We start from the raw sequence: 21,360 nt of genomic DNA, 5'->3' as shown, positions 1-21,360 counted from the left end.
CATTTGATATATTATTATAAAACAGTATAAAACTGTCAGTTATGGCAGTGTTGGTCTGCTCTAATGGTTGACCAAACCTGTATGTCATGCTCTCCTGGAATTTGACCACAGTTTCAGGGATAATTAATGCAAAACCAATAAATGTTTAATTGTTTCTATTTTTTCTTTTGTATAATTCTTGGCCTACCTCATTTTAATGATGTGAAAATATTGAATGTGGAATCAGAACTACGGACAAATCATCCAAATGCTGTAGCTCTATTTCATTGTTTTCAGTTAAGCGTGAATGAACTCTGAGAAGTAGGTCCAGGTTTGTAATTATCCTGAACATGAACAAATCCATCAAAAGATTCAATCCAATCATTGTGTTTGAAGAAGCTTGTTCCTATAAATTAAACATTCCTTATATTTTCACACGTGGACTATGTTTGCATGTTTGTTCTGTCACTGTTTGGAACTCCTAATGGCTCCTCTAAATCTTAGAGGACAGTAATTTTTTCAGTTTATGGTTAAGATGCTTCTATATTACTACTAAAAGTAAGACCAAATACAGGGGGACTGATTTTCCACTCTGAAATCTGCAATAAATACAGGCCCAGCTTCTCCTGCACTTAAACTCTTCCCATGACTAAGAACATAATGTACCTCCTCCTAAGGCCCCAGTGTACCTTATTATCCTCATTTCTGTGGGTCTATTGAAGGAGATCTAGAACCAACTTCTGTCTGATTTATCATCTCTGCACCCACAGCTCCTTTTATTTTTCCCTCCCACCATTAATGTTTTAACTCTTTGTTTTTAAACTCGTGATTGTATTACTGAAATAAATAAACAGAAGAAAAATCAGTGAAAATAGAAAGTAATGAAATGACACACAGGACACATTATCATATTCATACTTCTTACATATATATTGTGCTGTGTGGTATCTTTCAGCATTTTAAGTCTCAGATGCCTTTTTGAAAGAAGTAACATGTTTTTTAGGTGAACTTTCTCCCTTTTGTTAAGAAGAGCATGAATGCAAAGAAGCACATGATCTGATATGTTTGTTAAATTTGGAACTAGAGCTCAACCAACAGTTGCCCTGTGGTCTTGGGCAACCAGATTTGGGCTCCTATCTAGCATTTTTGTGCAGTCTGTTTCCCCCTATCGGTCGACCACTTTTACAATGAAGAAAAAAGGGGGCGGGGGGGACGACTGTTTTCTGCAGTCCTTCGCCTTGAGTGAATGAGAGGCTGCTGTCACATTGGTTTACTCAAATAAAAGTCAAACAATGACCCATCAACATTACTGAATAACCCACAAGAGCAGATCAGAGTCTGACGCTGCTAAACAGAAGAGAGGTGCCCGGAGAAATAGAGGGCATGGAGGACACCACAGAGTATGAACACAGCAGCGCCAACAACAGCCTTATTCATACATGAGAGACACATATGACTGGTTGTCATAACCAGCCTGCAGCCTAGCAGTAAGGACATTACAGCTTAAAAGTGTGTTAGAAGTTGGGGGCACCCCCATAGCCGAATGGTTGGGGTGCGTACCACATGGGCCTAAGTGCCCTGAGCAGCTGGTCCCCACATCAACTCCCGGTTTGGCTGGATCTTTACTGCGTGTCATTCCCCCACTCTCTCTCCCTGTCTCCTCTCCACTGTCCTGTCAAAATAATGGTGAAAAGCCCCCAAAAATTAGAAGTGCATGTGTTAGAAGTACATGTAGGATTGGGAAGGATTGTATTACCTACCTCAGTATAGACACTAGGACAATGGAGGCCTAAAGGTTGGAAAAGCAGCCTGTGATTGAAATCTGGGTAGAGGTGGCGAAAGAGCAATGCCACTCCCAAATTATCATCACTGAAGCACCCTTAAACAAGATAACAAACAGATGAAGAGAAGAGGGCTCTTTAGACTCATGTTCAAGGCAAGGGTCTACAAATAAAGTTGGGGATAATTTTGGGTCCAAATAGAGCACACTTGCAATGGCATGCAAGTCATAAGTCACATTATTTGTGTTTTGGCTCCATGCAGGAAAAACTAAGGTACCTTGGAGAATAACATCTTTCCATCTCTGACAAAAACAACTAAACCCCAAGAAGCAAATTCACTCCTACCCAATAATATGGAAAAAAAAATCGAAATGAGGGAAGAAAAGTTGTCAAAAGTCCCATGGGCCTCAGATTCACTTAGCAGCAGTTTCACACTCACACTAACAGACTTCCAGCATGCAACAAGAGAGATAGATACAGAAAGCAAAAGAGAGAGGGAGAGAGTGCTATATGTCTGTAGGTTTATCAGTATGCTGCACAGTTTTGACTTATGTGTCCTTCTTGATGTTGGTTGATGTATAAACAGTGTGCTCTCGTCTGTGTATTTTTCAGGTGGCTGTGACAGGGGCACCCCCGGGGCAGGACCCATGAGGAGTCATAGAAGATGCTCACAGCCTGGGCGCTTCTGCTCTTCTTAGCCATGTGGGTGAGAAGCACCTCTGGTGGCCCGCTCTCCTTCAGAATAGGTAAATTTTAAGATTAAATCGCAATAATGTACAGCCTACTGACAGTGACAAACTGCTGCTTACACATGTTGACCCTAGAAGTCTTCTTTCTTATTGGTCCTGGGTTTCTACAACGCACACTTGCAGAAAATTCATAGGGATAAAAGGATTTTCTGTTTCATATTAATTGAAAAATCAGTGAATGAATGAATTTCAACATTTTAATTATTGAGTTTGAGTTTAACTGAAATTACCATTGACATGTCAGGTCAATTTGAAAGTACAGTCTAACTTCACAGGCTTTTTTGAGAAAATTGGCTGAAGAAATTCAATCATAAAATTGAGATTACCAATGTTTCCCCAGTCACACAACAGACAAAAAAAGTAATGTGTGGATATAACACAGCACCAGTCAGTTCTGAAATACTCTCGACCAAGCCTAGACAATAAATGCTCCATAATATGTTCATGTAGTGTTGCAGAGATAAAACTCATCAATCATTTTTAGGTTACGCGACAATTACCTGTTTGTTATATCTCAGGATGGAGGATGGCTGGATGAAGTGTCATAATATATTGTGCATATTTTTTTTTACTGCATATTCATTCATATATAACAGTACAGCTTTGACTTTAAATAAAACAATAATTAGCTGAAAACATCCTGTTATCTCATAGACTCAACATGGTAATGTAATCAATTTTCTTTATATCTAACAAGTTTCACTTAAAAGACTGTGTGGTTTGGATATGATAATTCAGTGGAGCTCTGTGTAACTCACTTTTTAATTAGTTGTAAGGTTTTCATGTTTCACTCTCATTTAATTAATGACAAGATTATGACAACACCTTTTCATCAAACACCTAATAGATGCTAATATATTTTTACTAGTAGTGCAATCTTAGTCTGTCTTTCTGTCTTGTCTGTTTGCCACAAATCTGTTAAATATGGAACCATAACCACGATCTTAGTCTGACTCAAGTACTACTCGTAACCTGACCTTAGCCTAATATTAGCTTCAACCGAGATGTTAAAAAACAGTATGCTGTTTTTCACATTGACACATGATACTATTATAGCATATATTGTGAGTTGAGTTTCATTCACTAGACTATTTTATATACAGTATGACTAGTATAATTTGGACCTTGATTAATGACTGCTTTGCAAGCAGCTTAAGCATAAGAAACAAAGTTGAGCGGAAACCATTGTGATATTCAGCTTCAGGAAATAGTGGCAGATCAGGCGGACCAAGGTTGAAACTGACTAGACTTTGCATTTGAGGGCATGGTTCAAAAGTCTCATAACCTGCCAGAGTCCACTGGTAACCAATGGGAGTTGTTCCTTCCTGTTATTATTCTCTTACAGTCAGCAGGTCTCTGACTCCCTGTCACTAGCTCCCTGTCTACCAAAAGTTTGACTGACTGTCTCTTCATTTATGCATAGACCTCTTGTCTTAGATGGGAAACTGTGTGTGCAAGTGTGTGTGTGTATGTGTACTGTATATAGACACAGATGGGAAGTAGAGGTAAAAGATAGAGATTGAGAATGAGATTGATTCTACAGCTCACAGACTGTGCTCCCTTCATGGTCTCTCAGTGGCTGGCTTTAAATTTCTAGCATGGTTGTCAACTTTCAGAAACAGCTGAGAGTGAGATTTCTTGTCGGGGGAAAAGGGGAGAAGTTAATAACACAAAAGCTGTATACAAATCCCTATGTGATCATTATAAGGCTATTAAACCATCAAGCAAACCCAAACAGCACACTGAAAATGTGAACGTTTCCTGAGACGGAGCATAACTGCAGTGATAATTGTAGAAAACAAAAGGAAAGACTTTAAAAAAAAAACAAATAGTTTGCCTTTGTAAAAACTAGTCTTTTCTGGTGTGATGAATCAGCTCTCAACGTGATAAAACTACAGTGCATATTTCCTGGAAAAATGAGTTCCAGTAATTATGAAAAAATGGTTTAGTTTAACTGAGAAAAGGTCCCAGTTTTACAGGCTCATAAAGGCATATTGGAACTTAAATACAGCCTCCTTCTGATCTTTCTCCTCTCAGTTTGCTTATCCTTCTGTTAGAGAGAAATAAGTCTTTTTATCCTCCCAGTATTTTAAACCTCGACAAACTGAGTCCGTTCAAACTGTCATCTTTGAACAGTACCAGCATTTCTCATTTTTGAACATTTTTTGTATCACTCACCAGTTTTCTCTCCTGTCTGCTTCCTGTCTCACAGCCCTGCCAAGCATAGTTTGCAGAATGTGTTTGGTGGTTTGGCACATGATGCCCCCAATAATCCTCAGTATTTTGAAAACAACACAGCTTCAGAGTTTACTGTATCAACATGACCTTAGAACAAATCATTCTTTCTTTGTGAATATTGTTGGATAAAGGACTAACAGCGCTATGTCTCTGCTTTCTGGATTCTCTACTGCCCTCCACCTGACTGTACAAAAGCACCTCTGCAGTGATGGTGGTTTATGTTTATCTCAGTGGTGTTGCATTGCTGATGGATAATTAGGTGCTTGGCCTGTTTTTCCTTTTCTTCTAATGTCATCTGTGCACAGCACAAGTCACTTTGCCAGTGTCAGTATGTGTCTGCGTGTGCCCTGCCTGTGTGTGTGTTTGTGTTTGTGTATTTATGCATAAGGCAGTACAAGGCATAGATATGCACAAGCACACACACACACACACACACACACACACAAACATTTCAAAGCACACTAAGGCATGCAAACAAACACATACCCCCAAACACCACCACAAACTGCCTGCCATTTGCGCTCCAGGAGATGGTATTTAACATGGCTGTCCCTTGAGTCCTGCCTGGCTGGCATAATGTCACTGTCTGGCCTTCTCTGAATGTATCAGGGCCAAAAACAACCTCCCACCCCTGCCACATTCCCCTCCAGGACCAGCCAGCAGCCAGCAGCCAGCTCAGTGTAAGTGAACTGAGGAACTTCTCTTTGTCTCTGCTGTGTTGTTTGCAAATCTGTGGTATAAAATGGACTTTCGTTTACAAATTAGTTTGGCCAGACAGTCGCATGTACGCTGGGTCTACATGCCATCTGACAGGGATTCTGATTGGTATAAATAATAGGTGACTGTTATGGCATATTGTGTTGCAACGATGGAACAATGTGTAAGAAATAATCAATTAGAAGTATAATTCAATAAATGAGAGCAAATAGAATAACACAAATGAAATTATCAATACAGTGCATTGGTAAAATCAATTCACAAATATTATCATGAAGGAACATGTTGTTTAAAGACCTCTCCAGACATGGGACCACAGTATGTAAGTAAAACATTTAACCTGCATAATATTACATGAAAATGCCTGTTCAGTACCATATGGTGCAGCTTGTTATTGTGGGTGGTATTCCCTCATTAGTTAAGTGAAAGAGTGTCTGCTGTCTAATTTCATGCAGCCGGCAAACTGCTGCTTAAGCTAACTTGGAGAAATCATCTTCCAAGCGTGCATAATCACTACCACGAGCTGATGTCTGTTTTTGTTAATACAGGGAGTGAAAATCTAGGAAAACCACATGATCCTTCAGTTAAGAGTGAAATTCATCAATCCTGCCAACTTAGTCTTACCCTCACTTTTCACTCCAAAAACGCCTCATGCACCACACACACACACACCACACACACACCACACACTGTCTCTGTCCAGTTCGGTATCATTATATGAAAGCCAATTATCTTCTATTTGTAAATCAAAGACAGTAGGAGGGTTCATAGGAAAGGGATCGCTTTTCTGCCCTGATTGAAATGAACTTAATAAGAAAAGTAGGAGCAGCAGGAGCAGAGCAGAATGATGTAAAGTGATCCCCTAAGATTGAAAAAATAGTTTCATTGTTTTTACATCTCAGTGCCTCTTTAGCACAACCAATGAGGAATTCCAATTCTCATAACTCTCATAGTGACTCATAATACACTCTAGATCTAGACATGTAGATCTGCTCATCCAGACAGGCACTCACATTATCTCTCAGAAGCCTTCCGAATGTTTCCTAGCATTGGGTTTCACCACGGGGAAGGCCTCCCTCTATAAGACCAACACTAAATTTAGCTGTTGGCACCCACTGGGTGTTGGCTCACTCAAGTGCTGTGAAATTCCCTCAGCAGATATCCTTTCGCTCACCTTAATGTGCTATCTGTAATACTGTGATAGAGAGCAGCCTTTTTGGTTTTAATTTTTAGAGCATGTGTGGTCCCTTTTTAACCAGAGAGTAAGGATTAATGCTGATTGTTATGGAAATCTGGCTACACACAATATCACCAGCACCAGCACTTTTTATTGTTCATAATGGATTTGCAGAGCCAAAATCTTCCAGTCTTGCTGTATTGTGTTACAATGCCTCTGAATAGACAAGTGAAATGTGCTTTAAATATTTTTAAATTTTACTTCACAATATGTGATCAAGAAGAAACTGTTATTTATTTATTTTTCTCTAGTCAGGGTCACAGTGGCAGTAGGATATAGGTTGAGAAACCCATACATTATTTTCCCCAGCAACTTCCTCAAGCTCTCTTGGTGATCCCCCATGTGCTCAGAGGCCAGCTGGGAGAGCATGCTCTAGGTCAGCCCCATGTCTTCTTGCAGTTTTATAGTTACTGCAGAAGGTCCAATCTCTCACATGTATGCTCCATCAAGTTTAAGCACACTTCAGTAAAGAAAAACTGACCTTTCAGTTTCTTGTATTGACTGCTCAGGTTGTTAAGTCTCTTCTGGCACATTAATACAGTAATGTAACAATGTGTCTTGGTTAACCTGCAGCCATAGCAACCTAAGCCATACTGTATGTTCATCATTGTTTGCATTAATTGTGTCATGTCAGATCTTGCAAGTTTGCCTGCATAATAGGAATACCTTGCACAGTCCTAGCATTTAAACAAACTATTTTTGAGTGAGATTTCTAAAGTCATTATTGTCTATCAATACAGTGCACAACAGAAAAAAAGGCCAACAGTCATCAAAGAGAGTATAAGGAAGACTCACTTAAACATTCTTTTTTATGAAGTTTTCAGGTGTAAAATAGGCAGTACGTTAATATTTCAGTGTCACTATTTTCTTGACATTTATTGGTACACGTTGTATTAAGATTTCTGTTGGTACAAAAGGGTAACGTGTATTGATTTCTTACTAAATGTCACACTAGGACACTGTCAACATTAGAACATAGGGAATTAGCTGCATTTTTACACTGTCAACAGTGCATTAGATGTTGCTGCTACATATGACAAATAACATAATGAAGTTTGCATCTATTCAGGAATGACACATAAGTTATGTCCTGAGCTGACAAACAACTGATTTATGTAAATAATCTCCAGTCATGTTTGGCACCAACAACATTCTGACTTAAAATAAAACTTCAGACTTGTATCATAAGTAAATACTGAGGCATGCACGCTGTATGAAACCTGCACACACCGCACAAGATCCAGCCTGAGGCTTGTTAAACACAAAATTTTCAGATTCCTTTACCTTACTCTGAAAAACACTCACAGAGCATCCCTGAGTACTGAGGGAGCAGCAACCAGACTAGCTCCACAGGAAGAAGTCAGACAGATCTTTCTTTGCCTCTTTGCTCCCTTTTCCACACTCAGTTGGAGAACACGATAGATGATTCTTGGTGGGCTAAATTCAATTGGCTCCACTTCCTCAGCAGCAGAGGCTGTGTCTGCACCATTTTTACCTAGCCTCCTAAGACTGGCATCACTGGAGCTGTTAGTCAGGGTGGCATACAGTTTGTGGTGAGACAGATGTAAGGAAGGCAAAACGCACAGAGCATGAAGTAGTGTTTCTCACTGGAGGGGGCCTTTGTTTAGTAAATACAGTTGAACAACAACTATGTAAGAATGCTGTTTGTGGACTTCAGCTCAGCTTTTAATACAATTATCTCTCACAAACTGGTTCACAAACTGAGAAACCTGGGCTTAGGCAGTTCACTGTGCACATGGATACTGGTCTTCCTGAGCAATAGACCACAGAACGTCAGGATGGGACATCACATCTCATCCACTCTCATCCTGAACACTGGCACACCACAGGGTTGTCTCCTCAGCCCTCTCCTCTACTCCCTCTTCTCACATGACTGTTCCCCCATTCACCCCACCACCACCATCATCAAATTTGCTGATGATACCACTGTAGTAGGACTGATATCAAACAACGATGAGACAGCCTAGAGGGAGGAAGTGCAGTGTCTGACAGAATAGTGTCATTAAAATAACCTGGACCTTAACATCACAAAGACCAAAGAAATAATAATGAAGTTCAGGAAATCAAAGCGCATTGAGCACTCTGCCCTCTGTGTACAAGGCGAGGAGGTAGAGAGGGTAGAGAGCTTCAAATTCCTCTGTCCTCGGTCAGCTATAGAGAGGCTCCGGACCTACTGCTGCACCGTGTGGTTCACCAGCTGCACAGAAGAGAACAGGAGGGACCTGCGATGGGTGGTGAGCGCAGCAGAGTGTACCATCGGCACAACACTACCCCCCTCACAGACATACACACTTGCCGACTTCAAAAGAAGGCCATTTGCATTTTAAAGGACCCCACTAACCCTGGACATCATCTCTTCTTCCCTCTGCCTCTGGGAAGAGATACAGGACAATCAGGACTAAAACTAACAGACTAAGAAACAGCTTCTTCCCACAGGCAGTTAAATGCACATCAATTCATTCTATCATTTTGCACTAAACCACTGTACATATCTTATATATCACTGTAAATATCATCTATATTTTGATATATTATTTTTTATCTAATTGTTTTTATTCTTTTGACTTTTTATATGTATCTGTCATTCTAGAGCTGGGCTAAATAGTATTTCATTGTTTTGAACAGTGACAGTAAAGACTTTTCTATTCTAAACACCAGCCCTCTGTTTTTAAGTTGTAGCCATAGGGGAAATCCTGATAGATATGCATTTGTGTGAGCTACCTAGGACCATAAACACCTGTAGCAGTATATCACACACACACAAAGCCACAATTGCCCCTGTGGTTAGATGATTTATGATTTTGTGTGATTTGACTCAGACATGGCACTTAATCAAAGACTTTTCAAAAATGTTAACATATCAATATTCATGCATGCCAGCTACAGTATGGTTAAGGTATAATAAAGTCTAGGCAAACTGGATACTCAGTTTAGGAAACATGCTCATCTACCACACTTCGTCTTTTTCCCTGGTACTGAATGTTGGAACTAAACATGCATCATGTACTGACAAATATTCTAATATGAATAGAATTTATAGAATTTCACACTGCTCTGTGTGTGTGCTTGTATTTGTTCATGTATGTGCACAGACATATATACTGTATGTGTGTCCAGACACTAAGGGCATGTAGGGTTGATCAGTGAAATTGAAGCCCACAGGTAGAGTCTAATAGCGTAATTAGCCCTGCTGAGCCAATACCCACAAGTCAGGAGCACCATACTGTCAATTCCCTTGGCTCAGCCCTGTCTACACTCACAGTGACTTATTCAGGCTGGCTGCTAGAACCACCATGTGTGAGTCATTGTGCCCTTGCCTCCAGTCAGGTTCATTCTGCCCTCATACACTCTGACTTCAGTTGGCATCTATGAACTCATTTAACTCACTGTTACTGGAAGAGCAGAGGAGATAGCATGTTGGGAGGGAAGGAGAGTAAATAACTGTGAGGGAAGTAACTGCATTGCTTTGAAATGTCCTTTGAATTGTAGCCCTAGTTCCTCTGTAGCAAAGGTAGCACATTTCTTATGAATGGAGGCTAAAGTAAAGACTGATGATCCAACTGAGGAGCCACGTGATGAGACTTCATGATTAATCTCCCTGCTTTTAATTACTCAGCCATGTGCTGTGTGAGTCATTAGGTTAATGACAATCAGACATGTGTACTCACAGACCTGAAGCTACAGGGCACATCTGAGCTAAACCCCTTTTTAGGTGACCACCTGTTACAAGAGCCAATTGCCCAGTTCTATCTGTTTCACTCAGATGCCAGCAAAGGTAATGAGGACATATCAGAAAGAAAAAGGAGCTTAATTACAGAACAGTGTGTGTGTGTGTGTGTGTGTGTGTGCCTGGAGGCAACCATGTTCACTATCATAAGATATTTTTCCACAAAAGTCAGTCACCTAATTTGAAAATGTGCGCTTGGGATCCTTTGATAGACAATAATGTGTTTGCATAGAATTGAGTCCATGTACATCAGGAGACAAATCTCAACTTCAGGCGTCGACTGAAAGGGGCAGAGTTTATGATTAATCTCTAAGGTTTTAATTACCAGGGCAGGTGCTGGGACCAATCGTTTAGTTAATGGCAGGAATGGCAGATAGGAGTGATGTTATGCAATTATGCACACTACTTTGCTCCTGAGCTTACCACATAAATTATTCAGTAAATCTGATAAAGTCACAGCACACAGGCATGAGGAGTATGTGTACTTAGTTTCAATCGTACACCCCAACACACACACAAAACACACTCCCCTGAATTAATGTATCCTCCCTGGGATTGATAAAGACAAATTCAAATGAATGTTTGCTCATTTGCCTATGCACATGCTATGAGTGCACATACTCTATATGCACTCATAGAAAATGCTCCCATCATCCTCAGCCACACACAAACATGAAAACATTGGTTCTTACATTATTAACAACCAATTACAAGCAGCAGGGTGATGTTTGTGGATGTGTAATGGAGCTTGCCACATGCTGAGATGGAAGACATGAGCTTAGTTCATATAGGATAGTGTGAAAGTCCTGCAGTAGTGTAGAGTTAAAGTCATAACTGGGGCATTGTGCAGCAGCATCATGGCTGAAGTTTAAATGGAATAAGGTAAACGTTCATGTTATTTTTATGAGCCTATAGCCTGTGGATCATCCATTAAATATTATGTTTGGCTGCAGATGAATTCTTTACACTGAATGATTGAAGTGATGTGATCTGGGATGTACACAAGAGTATTAACTCCCACTGTACACTTAAATCGCTTGATCACATTACCATAATCACTCAGAGCAATAATAACATTTGTTTGTAAAATAAACATAACAAATGTGAGGTATTTTGAAGCTACGATACCAGTTTGTTATAATAGCAGTGAAATGATCACAGTGGGTATAATAGGATATGTGCACAGTTAAATGCAGTCATGCACAACAGCACTACAGTAAATACAGCTTGTGAAACTTAGGATATGGTGACAACTGCATTGATGTGTTAAATGTGGGGTGCTCTTCAAATGGTTTAATGTTCAGTATTTTTTGTCATCATTAATATTATTATTATTTATGTAATATCTTTACAAAAATTGAACCTTGTTAAACCTGAACCTGGTACTCCTCTCCACTGGATCTATCTGGAACAAAAAACTGATGCCAGTCTATAAAACCAGCAATGGAGAAACATCTGTAACTCTCTGGATCGTGGTAAAACTTAAAAAAACTTAAAAAAAAAAAAAAACTTAAAATTTTTTATCCTTATGAGGAAGGAAACCATTGTTTCTCTTTCTCTACCTTACATTTTATCTCAGAAACATAGGTGGCGCATTTGTCCAGCAGGTCAGAGCATTTGATTCATTCTTGTTTATCCAGACGAAAAACACTGATATGACATTTTATCTCAGCATGAGATGGATATGATCAGTCCTTGCATTCATTTCATCCCACTCCTGTCCAAGTCCCTTTTCACTTGCCTCAGCAACACATTCCTGTATTGCTCACAGGTGGTCCTGAATACTGCTTCTAGGCTTTGTCCTTTTTACTCTGGCATCTTGTAAAATTCACAATCCACTTGTAATAATAATGTTATGATTACCTGTTAAGGCCTGCATGATTAGGTACCTACGTCAGGGAGCTATAGTTGTTTTTCTGCCACATGCTGAGTATGTAATCTACAATAACTAGCATTTAATACTTAGCCTTGCACTTTCTACAGGAAGAGGCAGGAAGAGGTTTTTCCATTGTTTATTTTATTCATCCCACATTTGCACCTCAAGATGCTACATCTCCCAGACAAGGACATCAATTTCCTCTTAGCAGTAGCTGTTTTTGTGCGGCAGATCCTGACTCTCCTCATCCATTACAGTCAGTGCATTGTGGAAAGAGCTTTGCTTTTAAAGGGAATTAGAGTAGATGATTTGATTAGTTATGATTGATGCCAACCAAACACTTATTGTAATTCATTCCCTACTGTTCTAAACCATTTTACACCTGCAGCACGTGTGTACCACTGCTGTACTAACACCTTTGGTCTCAGAATTACTAAATATGTGTTGCCACGTCCAGCCATGCAGACTCCATGAACTTGTGCCAGTGCTTTTGCCTCTGCCTTGATTCATGAATACATAGCTGTAAATGCTGAAAATGCTCTGTTTTTCCTCCTGTGGAGAGCTATTATCTCTTGGCAGCTCACAGGGAAAAACAGCTTTTGTTGACTGGGTTTTGATTAGGGCAGAACAACACAACATCAATCCCAGGTACACACACATGCATATACTGCCTCATGCATATACAGTATGTAAGTGTTCCCGGGGTCAGGCATTTTCTCTCTGTGTCCCTGTCCTCTCTCTCCCTGGTTCTCTCTATCTTGTTTTGTTATTTTAAAAACACATTGCTGTTAAACTTTAACTTTCCTGACGTCTTCCCATTTAACTGATTGTTTTGGTGCAGTGATAAGGTTTTTGTGCTCTGATGGCTACAGCAGCTGCTTCAATATGTTCTGTATATACATTTGTTGGCCACAACATTGCTAATGAAAAAGCAGAGCCTTGTCCCTATATTATTCTTTATTGCCTACATTTCAAGAACACACTGGTACAGTGGTTTAATTTTCACATGATGTCATTACCATAAAAATCATTACTACAATAATGTGCACTTTAGGGTAACAAGACAGCATTTGTGTATGAAATAGTGAATATTGATCCTAAATTGCATTTGTATTTCCTATTTATAAACAGACACAATGGAAAATGTCCCACCAGTGACAACAAGGGAGTGTCTTTTACCAGTATTTAATGTTATTTAATGGAGAAATTACACCTTGTTTGTTTGTTGCCTTGTATTTAGACAGTTTAAAAGCCCGTAGAATTTGCTGCTGCTGTGCAATTGCAATAGCAACTAGATTTGAACCATGAACCATTTTTAAATGTTTTCTAAATGTTGTGTCCTGGTCACCCACATTTTATTTTTTATTTTTTGCTTTGCATCTATGTAATGACTACCATAAAATGGGAAGCAACAATAGGTAGAGTAGTATAGTAGGACAGGAAGGCAGAATGATTGTGTGTGATTCTGATGATCCTTTGGACACATGAAAGTGTCAGAATTCGTCAAACTGGTCATGATTCAGAACATAATGATGACATTGTTACATCTGTCACAACTGCCCATCATGCTTTGCAGTTGGCATGTTTTAAAGGTTCACTTACTGGCATATTCATACATATAGTAACTAGAAGTACATACACAACCAAACACACACACGCACACACAGCCAAGACCATATCTTTTTCTTTGTCCTTCTTCCAGCACTGTTGCTAAGGGGTAAAGAAGATCACAAATAGCTGCCATTACAGAGAACTGTCCCTGTCCAATTCATTCCAGATAAGAAGCTTCAGTCATACACACACACACACACACACACTTGCAGCACATGTACACATTGTCCTTGCAGTACAAGAGAGAAGCAAGTCTTTCTTACAGGCAGGGAAGCATGTATGGGTCCATAGCCCAGATTGATGGCAGCTATGCTGAAGCTAATGGGTGTGTGCTTGGATCATCAGAGACAGTTTCTATGGGATTTGGTCGATTACGGCAGAAAAACACCAGTAATGGCTGAGATTAGAACATTGGTTCTATGGCCAGGAAGTTTCATTGACCTATCATAGCAGTTGTTTTTTTCTCTCCTATTTCCTTGTCTCACTTTATTCTCTGAGGGCTATGGGATGGCTTAGATGGAAATTTGTATTCTTTCTCTGTAAAGCGTAAATCCTTTTTCTTATTTTGTACACATTTTTCTTCTCATTTTCACCCCTTTTTTCTCCTAATTCAGATTAGCCAGTTCCTCTTGCACTGTGGTGTTTGTCACTGTTGACCTGCAGAGGGTAAAGACAGTCAAGTGCCTCCTCCAATACATGTGGAGTCACTAGCTGCTGCTTTTCACCTGACAGCAAGGAGGTTCATAAAGGCTCACTCTGTCCCACTGGGTTCAAACCCCCTTCATACCACTGCTCAGATCAAGTGGTAGAAATCCAAGCCAGGACAACAACAGGGACATTATCCCTCTCTGGGTCGTGTGAACCTAGGAGGGTGTTGTAATCTCTGGGCCACCTTGGTGTCCTGGGTGGTGTAAAACTATTTTTGGGCCAGTGTCTAATATTTTTCTACATCATTTTTGGTTCCACATCTGATAGACAGACAAAACAAACCCAGAATTGAGGGTTTTTTGTTCTTTTTTTTTTTTCTTCTTTTTTTTAAGATGCGACATGACAGTATATAGATAAATTGTCGTCTAAAACATTTAAAATACTACCATTTTCAAAATAGCTGTTCGAGTCAAGAACCTTAACAAGCCATGTCTTCCTATTTAAGAAATACAGGGTGCATTCAATTATTGCAATTATAAAAATGCCAAGGCCATTTTTAAGAAATGTAGCTTCAGGCTACAGAATGACAGCAAAAAATTGCAAAAAGTAGTCTCCTTGGTAATCGTTTTTTAATGGATTAGTAATGTTGAGAAGGAAGCATAACTAACCACTCAAAATTCTTTGGTGGTTTACTAAATTTGGTTAAAAGAACTTTTATTTGTTGGTTGGTAGCTCGCTGTCAAAAGGAGGAGGAATGTTAAAAAATGTTAAAGTTAAGATATATATAGTCTGTTAATGTAGCAACCTCCTATGTAACCAGGTGGTGAATTTGCACATGATTTGGTACCTGTGCCCCAGTGTCAAATGCCTTTCTTACCTCATTCATCCATTTTATACCTGCATGAGCAAATTATCCACATGCACTCACACACATGCACATATGGAGACCCCTCTCCCACACACTTCCTCCCATGACACCCCATTCTGCCAGTCCCACTCCATTATGCCACATCTTTGATCATGACTCACAGTGAAGAGTTTGGCGAGTCCTCAGAGCCCCCTCCCCAGCTGTTGCCAGGCCCTCTGCCATTACAGTCAGTTGGCACAACCATCGGCAGCTGCCTTGAGCACCACCTCTGGCTACACAGATGCCTGATGTGTGTATGTTTGCTCGTGCACCTACCTGTGACTGTGTGTTAACACGTATGTGTGCGCTCACCTGCACACATGCCCTCATCCATCATCTTATGCGTGTGTACATCTGTGGCATTGCCTGCTGTTTTATTTGAAATTTATTGCCATGTTTTAATGGTTAATTTACCAGGCTCTTCTCCAGGAGGCAAGGGGTGGCTGCTTGCCTAATGGCTAACTAACCCTGGGAGGGACTTGTAGTTGGCTCGTCCCCACTTCCAGGTAGACTACATACCAAATATGTGTCTGGATGTGAGGACACAGGCAGCAGCAGGCTTCACCAATGATGCTATGGCTACAACTTGTCTGAATCCACTCATGCTGGTCAAGGGACAGAGTTTCAGTCATGAGGGATGGTGATGGTGAGATCAGAGAAACAAACTGTGGCTGCTGCAAGGCAGCTGTCAGTTGAAAACAGACAAACAAAAGAAAATGACTGAATAATAAAGAAAGAGGTCCCATTTAAAAGCACATTGAAGTTTGAATATGAGTTGAAGGTTAAAGGAAAGGAAAGATATTGACAATAAAAAGGGAACTAATGAAAGGAGTGGAGGGTGGTTTTACGTAAATAAAGAAAACATGAGGGCATAGATGGCTTGATAGCAGTTGATGGCATTCTCTTATTACCTGAGATACAAGCACAATAGATAAATGGAAAAAAACCAAAGGAAAGAAAAAATTGTTGGACTGAAAAAGAAAGACAGATAAATTAAAGTGAGAACAGCTGAGCTGTGTGATTGTGTTGTCATTTTAAATTCTTGATGTTTTTGGCTGTTGCACAAAAGTACTTTCATGGGCTCATTTTTTCCTTCAAAACACTTACAAACGGTTCAGTGAGTTAATTTACACTATTTCATTTACATCTGATTATTGTTGGACTACCTTAGTGCTTAATTTTAATGCAACACCAAAGCACATGTTGAAACCACAGAATATGCGTTGGTATATTTAAAAAAGCCTCTGAGGTCACTGTTGTCATGGCAGTGAATCAAAGTAATGTTTTGTCTCTTTGCATTTTATTTTAGGTCATTAATTTTACAATAATACCGTATGTACACTGAAAATGAGACAGTAACAGTGACTAAAAATAGGTATAATTGTACATACAAATACCCTCCATTCACTAAATTTTTATTTTTTGCCACATCTGCAGCACTTTGAGTCATTATAATCTAGTCATCACACATCCATTGAGGAGAAGTCCAAGAGTAGGTAGTAGGGAGCTTGGACCTGGAAACAGAGGATCAGACGGATTAATGAGGTCCAGATAGTGGACAAATTTCACAGTAGGACATCATGGACACCAATGATAAGATAACCACAATTAAACACACACACACACACGCACAACTGGGTCTCTAGGGCAATATGGCAGTCTATTAACTGTGTACAGACAGGTAGGCTATTTTGGCTGTGCAGCCAACTGTGTTATTAACTCGCTCTGCACTGAATCAATTGACAGGTCTCCAGGTGTCAGTGTGTGTGTAAGCGGGTGCTGTTTGCGTGGCTTTTCTCCTTTCCTCTTTTGCCTCTTCAGTCTCCATCACCAGTCCTCTGACTGCTCAGGGTCAGCGGATGATTGTCCCTCTTGTATTTCTCCTATCTCCTTACCTCAGATTACACAGAGTGGAGTCCTGTAGGGAAGCACCGTGGATTACCGTCCACTCCTGCTCACCTGTGTCCCGTCCTGTCCTGTCCCCGGATCCCTCACCTTATCAGCTGCATACACACTCCAGCAGGGACTCCCATGTGGATACTCCATCCTCTGGTTCTATTACAACCCCAATGACAAAAGCATATTGTCCTTTTTTGCTTCTTGCTCACATACACAGGAGCAGAAGTACACATAAATACACATACACACCCACTCACAAACAGAGTGTTTTTTCAGCATCAGGCTTAAGCACACAGTGTTTACCCTGGTAGATCCCTTGGGGTCTACCAGTTACATTGTTAACCCTCCTATTTTCTTCACTAGGGGAACCTCTGTAGTCCATTCCTGCATGATAACATCCCACACCTATTCAGAATTCAGGCCCAATTTATGGAGCCAAGTGTCTGTAAGTATGAATGATTGGGAGGTGCTGTGGTGGTGTTCGGTAGCCTCCAGGGCCCTGACTAGCCATTTGGGTCCCATGCACTGTTTAGCTGTGGGTATAATGAGGCAGAAGTGTCCCTTAGCTGAAGCACCAGAGAGTAGAAACAGTAAGAGAGAGACCGAAATATTGCCTACAGGGTACTGTGGCTGTAGAAGCAGAGGGCACGAACTCCCTGGAGATACAGCAGTAGCTGCAAGAGGATGATGATGCTACACATAGGTATGAAGGCACAGACCAACACACTGTACTTGTCACCAAGTCCATGGTTATTCTCCCTGGAGCTTTATTAGGCCAAGCTACAAGAACTTTGGATGCCCTCAGATACATCCTGCCCCCCCACCCCCCCAACTCTCACAAATGACTTGTCTTGCTCTTCCTCCCTTTGGACATCTCTCCACACCTTTTCTCTCTAAATCTCTGTGTTTCCCTTCATCTTATTATCTTCGTAGTCTTTTCAAAAGTGCTTTAAGTCTCTCGAGGAGAGCCGAGTTTACCCTGAAGCCCAGTATGAATCTCTCGCACCATTCCGTTTGCTGCAGAGATAAACACAGCCTCACCAGTATCTGTCTCTCAGACCATGCTTAATCCAATCTGATACTTCTTAATGCTGAATAGAGATAGTGAAGGTTTATATTAAGCTACAGTTCCCTCTGCTCATTGTAGTTTTCATTTGAATCTTGTGTTCTTTTGAATTGTATTTTAGCTGATTAAATCACTATATGTTGATCTATTATGACTCTGTGGAAATATGTATCTCAGTTAATTCCTTTCACTCAAGCTATGCAAAATCTTTGCAAAATCCTAAATCCAACCAACTTTGGCCTCTCTCAAATCTTTCGTTTGAAGTTCCAAAACAAAATCTGACCTTTTTTCAGCCAAGAACTTTCACTTAATCACTTAATATATGTTGGTTGGATAAGATTAGGAGCAAAAAAATGGTCATGAAGCAAACAGTTTTTTTTTCTTTTTTTGTCTCCTTGAATGTGTAAAAGGCAAAGGCGAGCAAGAGAGAGGGAGAAGGGAAGAGAAATATGACTGTGAGCTGGTATCGGGGGATATCCAGTATATATCAGTGCTGATACTGTTGAAGGGTCTAAGGAGCTTTGGTTTTGTCTCTTCGGTGATGGATACTTGCAGAGTCCACGACTTTAGCTGTGTCCCTGCCTGCCCTGTTGAAATGGTGATAAAAAGTCGATACTTCATGTACAGTGGCCATCACTCAGACTGTGAGCATATGACTACATGTCAGTGTGTGTGTTGTGTGTGTCTGTCTTTGTGTGTGTGTGTGTGTGAGAGAGAGAGAGAGAGGAGAGAGAGAGAAAATAAAGAGGAATAAAATTAGGCAGAGCAAAAGAGAGAGAAGAGTGATTGAGAGAAAGGTTACTAATGTTCTTTTCATGCGGTGGATTATACTGTAGCATTGGCCTAAAGCAGTAGGATGAGCACTGGCCCCCTTGGGTGCTCTCAGCCCATTGTAGTGGCTGAATGTCTGTCCATTTCCCTAGACTGTCACATCAGTGACTGTCACAGATACAGGAAACAGCTATGTGGTAGTAACAGATAACAGGGGACTGGTCCAGTATTGCCAACATCTTTCCCTTCCCCTGTTGCCCACTTTCTCTGGAGTGTCTGAGTATCAGCAGTGGCATTCTTTGCTTATGGCTCTGTCAGCCACTGGGGGCAGTTCTGTTGGTCAAAATGTTGTCTGATCTGTCTCAAACTGAGCTGAGCGTGAAGATGCGAACAGTATGGCTCCATTGTAGTGCCAGCAACTACAGTGTTGTGTCAGTATACTGGGATTCCAGTCAGACACACAGCAGTGTTGAAGTTGAGCTCAGAGAGTTTGCCTTTCGTTTGCAGTCCACAAAACTGTGCTTAAATTATTCAGTATTTCAAATTTTGAATAAAATTCTTCAACATTTTCTAAGATATTACATCAGAGCTCAAATTAAATTTAGTTACTGACCAGGCCAGTTAGTTGCACAGGAGCAAAGGTGCCTCATCCATCCATGATGTCTAATATGTCATCAAGTACAAAACAAATGGACAGATGAAGCTTCTTCTACATTTGTATGGTAGATAGCAAAGCACAACATAACGTCAAACAGATGTTTACAGAGTGGTAAGCAAATTCAATCTTTTTGGTACCAAGCTCTGTATCGAGCTCATCAACAAATACATCTAGCACTGCAACTAATGATTACTTAAATTATTGATGAATCTGACTATTATTATTATTTTGATTGATGGACTCATTGTTTCATTTATAAGATGTCAGAAAATAGAGAAAAATGTCCATAATAATTTTACACAGACCTAGATGAAGTCTTCGAATGTCTTGTTTTTTCCAACCAGCAGCTAAAAGTCTTATTCATATTCAGTTTATTATCATGTATGACAAAGAATGAATCTAATCCTCACAATTGAGATGCTGGAAAAAACTAATGTTTGGTGTTTTTGCTTCTCAAACACGTCTCAAGTGACTATCCGACTATCAAAATAGTTGATTTTCTGTCAATAAACTAATCAATTAATTGTCTAATCATTGCAGCTTTCAATGCATCAGTATTGCACAGGACTGGAATATGCATTGACCTTTGCATGAATGAGGTTTGTCTGAGGTCTGTCCATCAGACTGTTATGAAAGAAATGGCCCTGTCATCCACTGTCAGGCATCGTCTTGAATAATAAAGGTCAGTTTACTGCAGATTAAACTACCATGCTGTTTATGGTCAGCGGACTGTTGTGTCTCTGTGGCTACATCAGGTTGTTACAGTACATATACTATAGGATGCCATATTACTTTAGGCTCTGTAGATACAGTCCCTATCAACTGTTCACCTGGAGGTGACAAACATTTAGATCCTCTCCCTCTCACTTGCTGATTTTTAAAATAAAAGACTCCTTTCCTCTTCCTGTCATCTACATTGCTCTGTTCTTTCCTTCCTCCCTCTTAACCTTTGCCCCATTTTCCTCTCATCACACTGTCCACTGGTCTCCCTTGACCTTCCAGACAATTACATGCCAGTGGCTCTATCTGTAGGCCAGGCCTGTTGAGTAGAGATATGCTGACTGACAGGCAATGACACCCACTGAGAGCTGGAATTCCCCCAGGACCCACTGTCTGCCTGCCTGCCTGCCTGCCTGCCAGCCCGCTTGCCTCCCTGTCTCCCATCCCTTGGGTGCAGAAGTTTCAACGACAAGTGCCACATCAACACTGTTTTCATCGCAATAACCATCCTCCTCCTCATCATCATCGGCATTCGTCAAGATTATCCCTATGCCGCAGACATCACACTCCCCAGCAGCGTGTCAGCCGTCTCACTGTCTTTCTCTGTCACAATCTGTCTGTCTGTTGCTCGTTGCAACAGGTCTGCTCAGGGTTTTCCCTCTGTCGCCATCTCTCCCTGTCACTTTCTCTCTCTTTTTCTATTTCTCTCAGTCAGTGACTCTCCCCTTAAATCTCTTTCGTCCTCCCGTGTCTGT

General features: G+C 40.5%; 1 protein-coding gene across 1 annotated transcript in view; it reads left to right on the top strand.

Moving 5' to 3' along the window:
• The window catches only part of grik4 (glutamate receptor, ionotropic, kainate 4), a 262,394-nt gene that overhangs the window by 122,125 nt on the left and 118,909 nt on the right, over window positions 1-21,360 (top strand). Inside the window, 1 exon segment of the mRNA XM_051065501.1 lies at window positions 2,373-2,506. Within this exon segment, the coding sequence (XP_050921458.1) occupies window positions 2,425-2,506 (82 nt within the window). The 5' untranslated portion in view covers window positions 2,373-2,424.

The sequence above is a fragment of the Lates calcarifer genome, linkage group LG21, assembly GCF_001640805.2.
Source record: "Lates calcarifer isolate ASB-BC8 linkage group LG21, TLL_Latcal_v3, whole genome shotgun sequence".
In the NCBI taxonomy this organism is placed as follows: domain Eukaryota; kingdom Metazoa; phylum Chordata; class Actinopteri; family Centropomidae; genus Lates; species Lates calcarifer.
The sequence above is the reverse complement of the archived record's forward strand: the minus strand, read 5'-3'. Positions and strand labels throughout refer to the sequence as shown.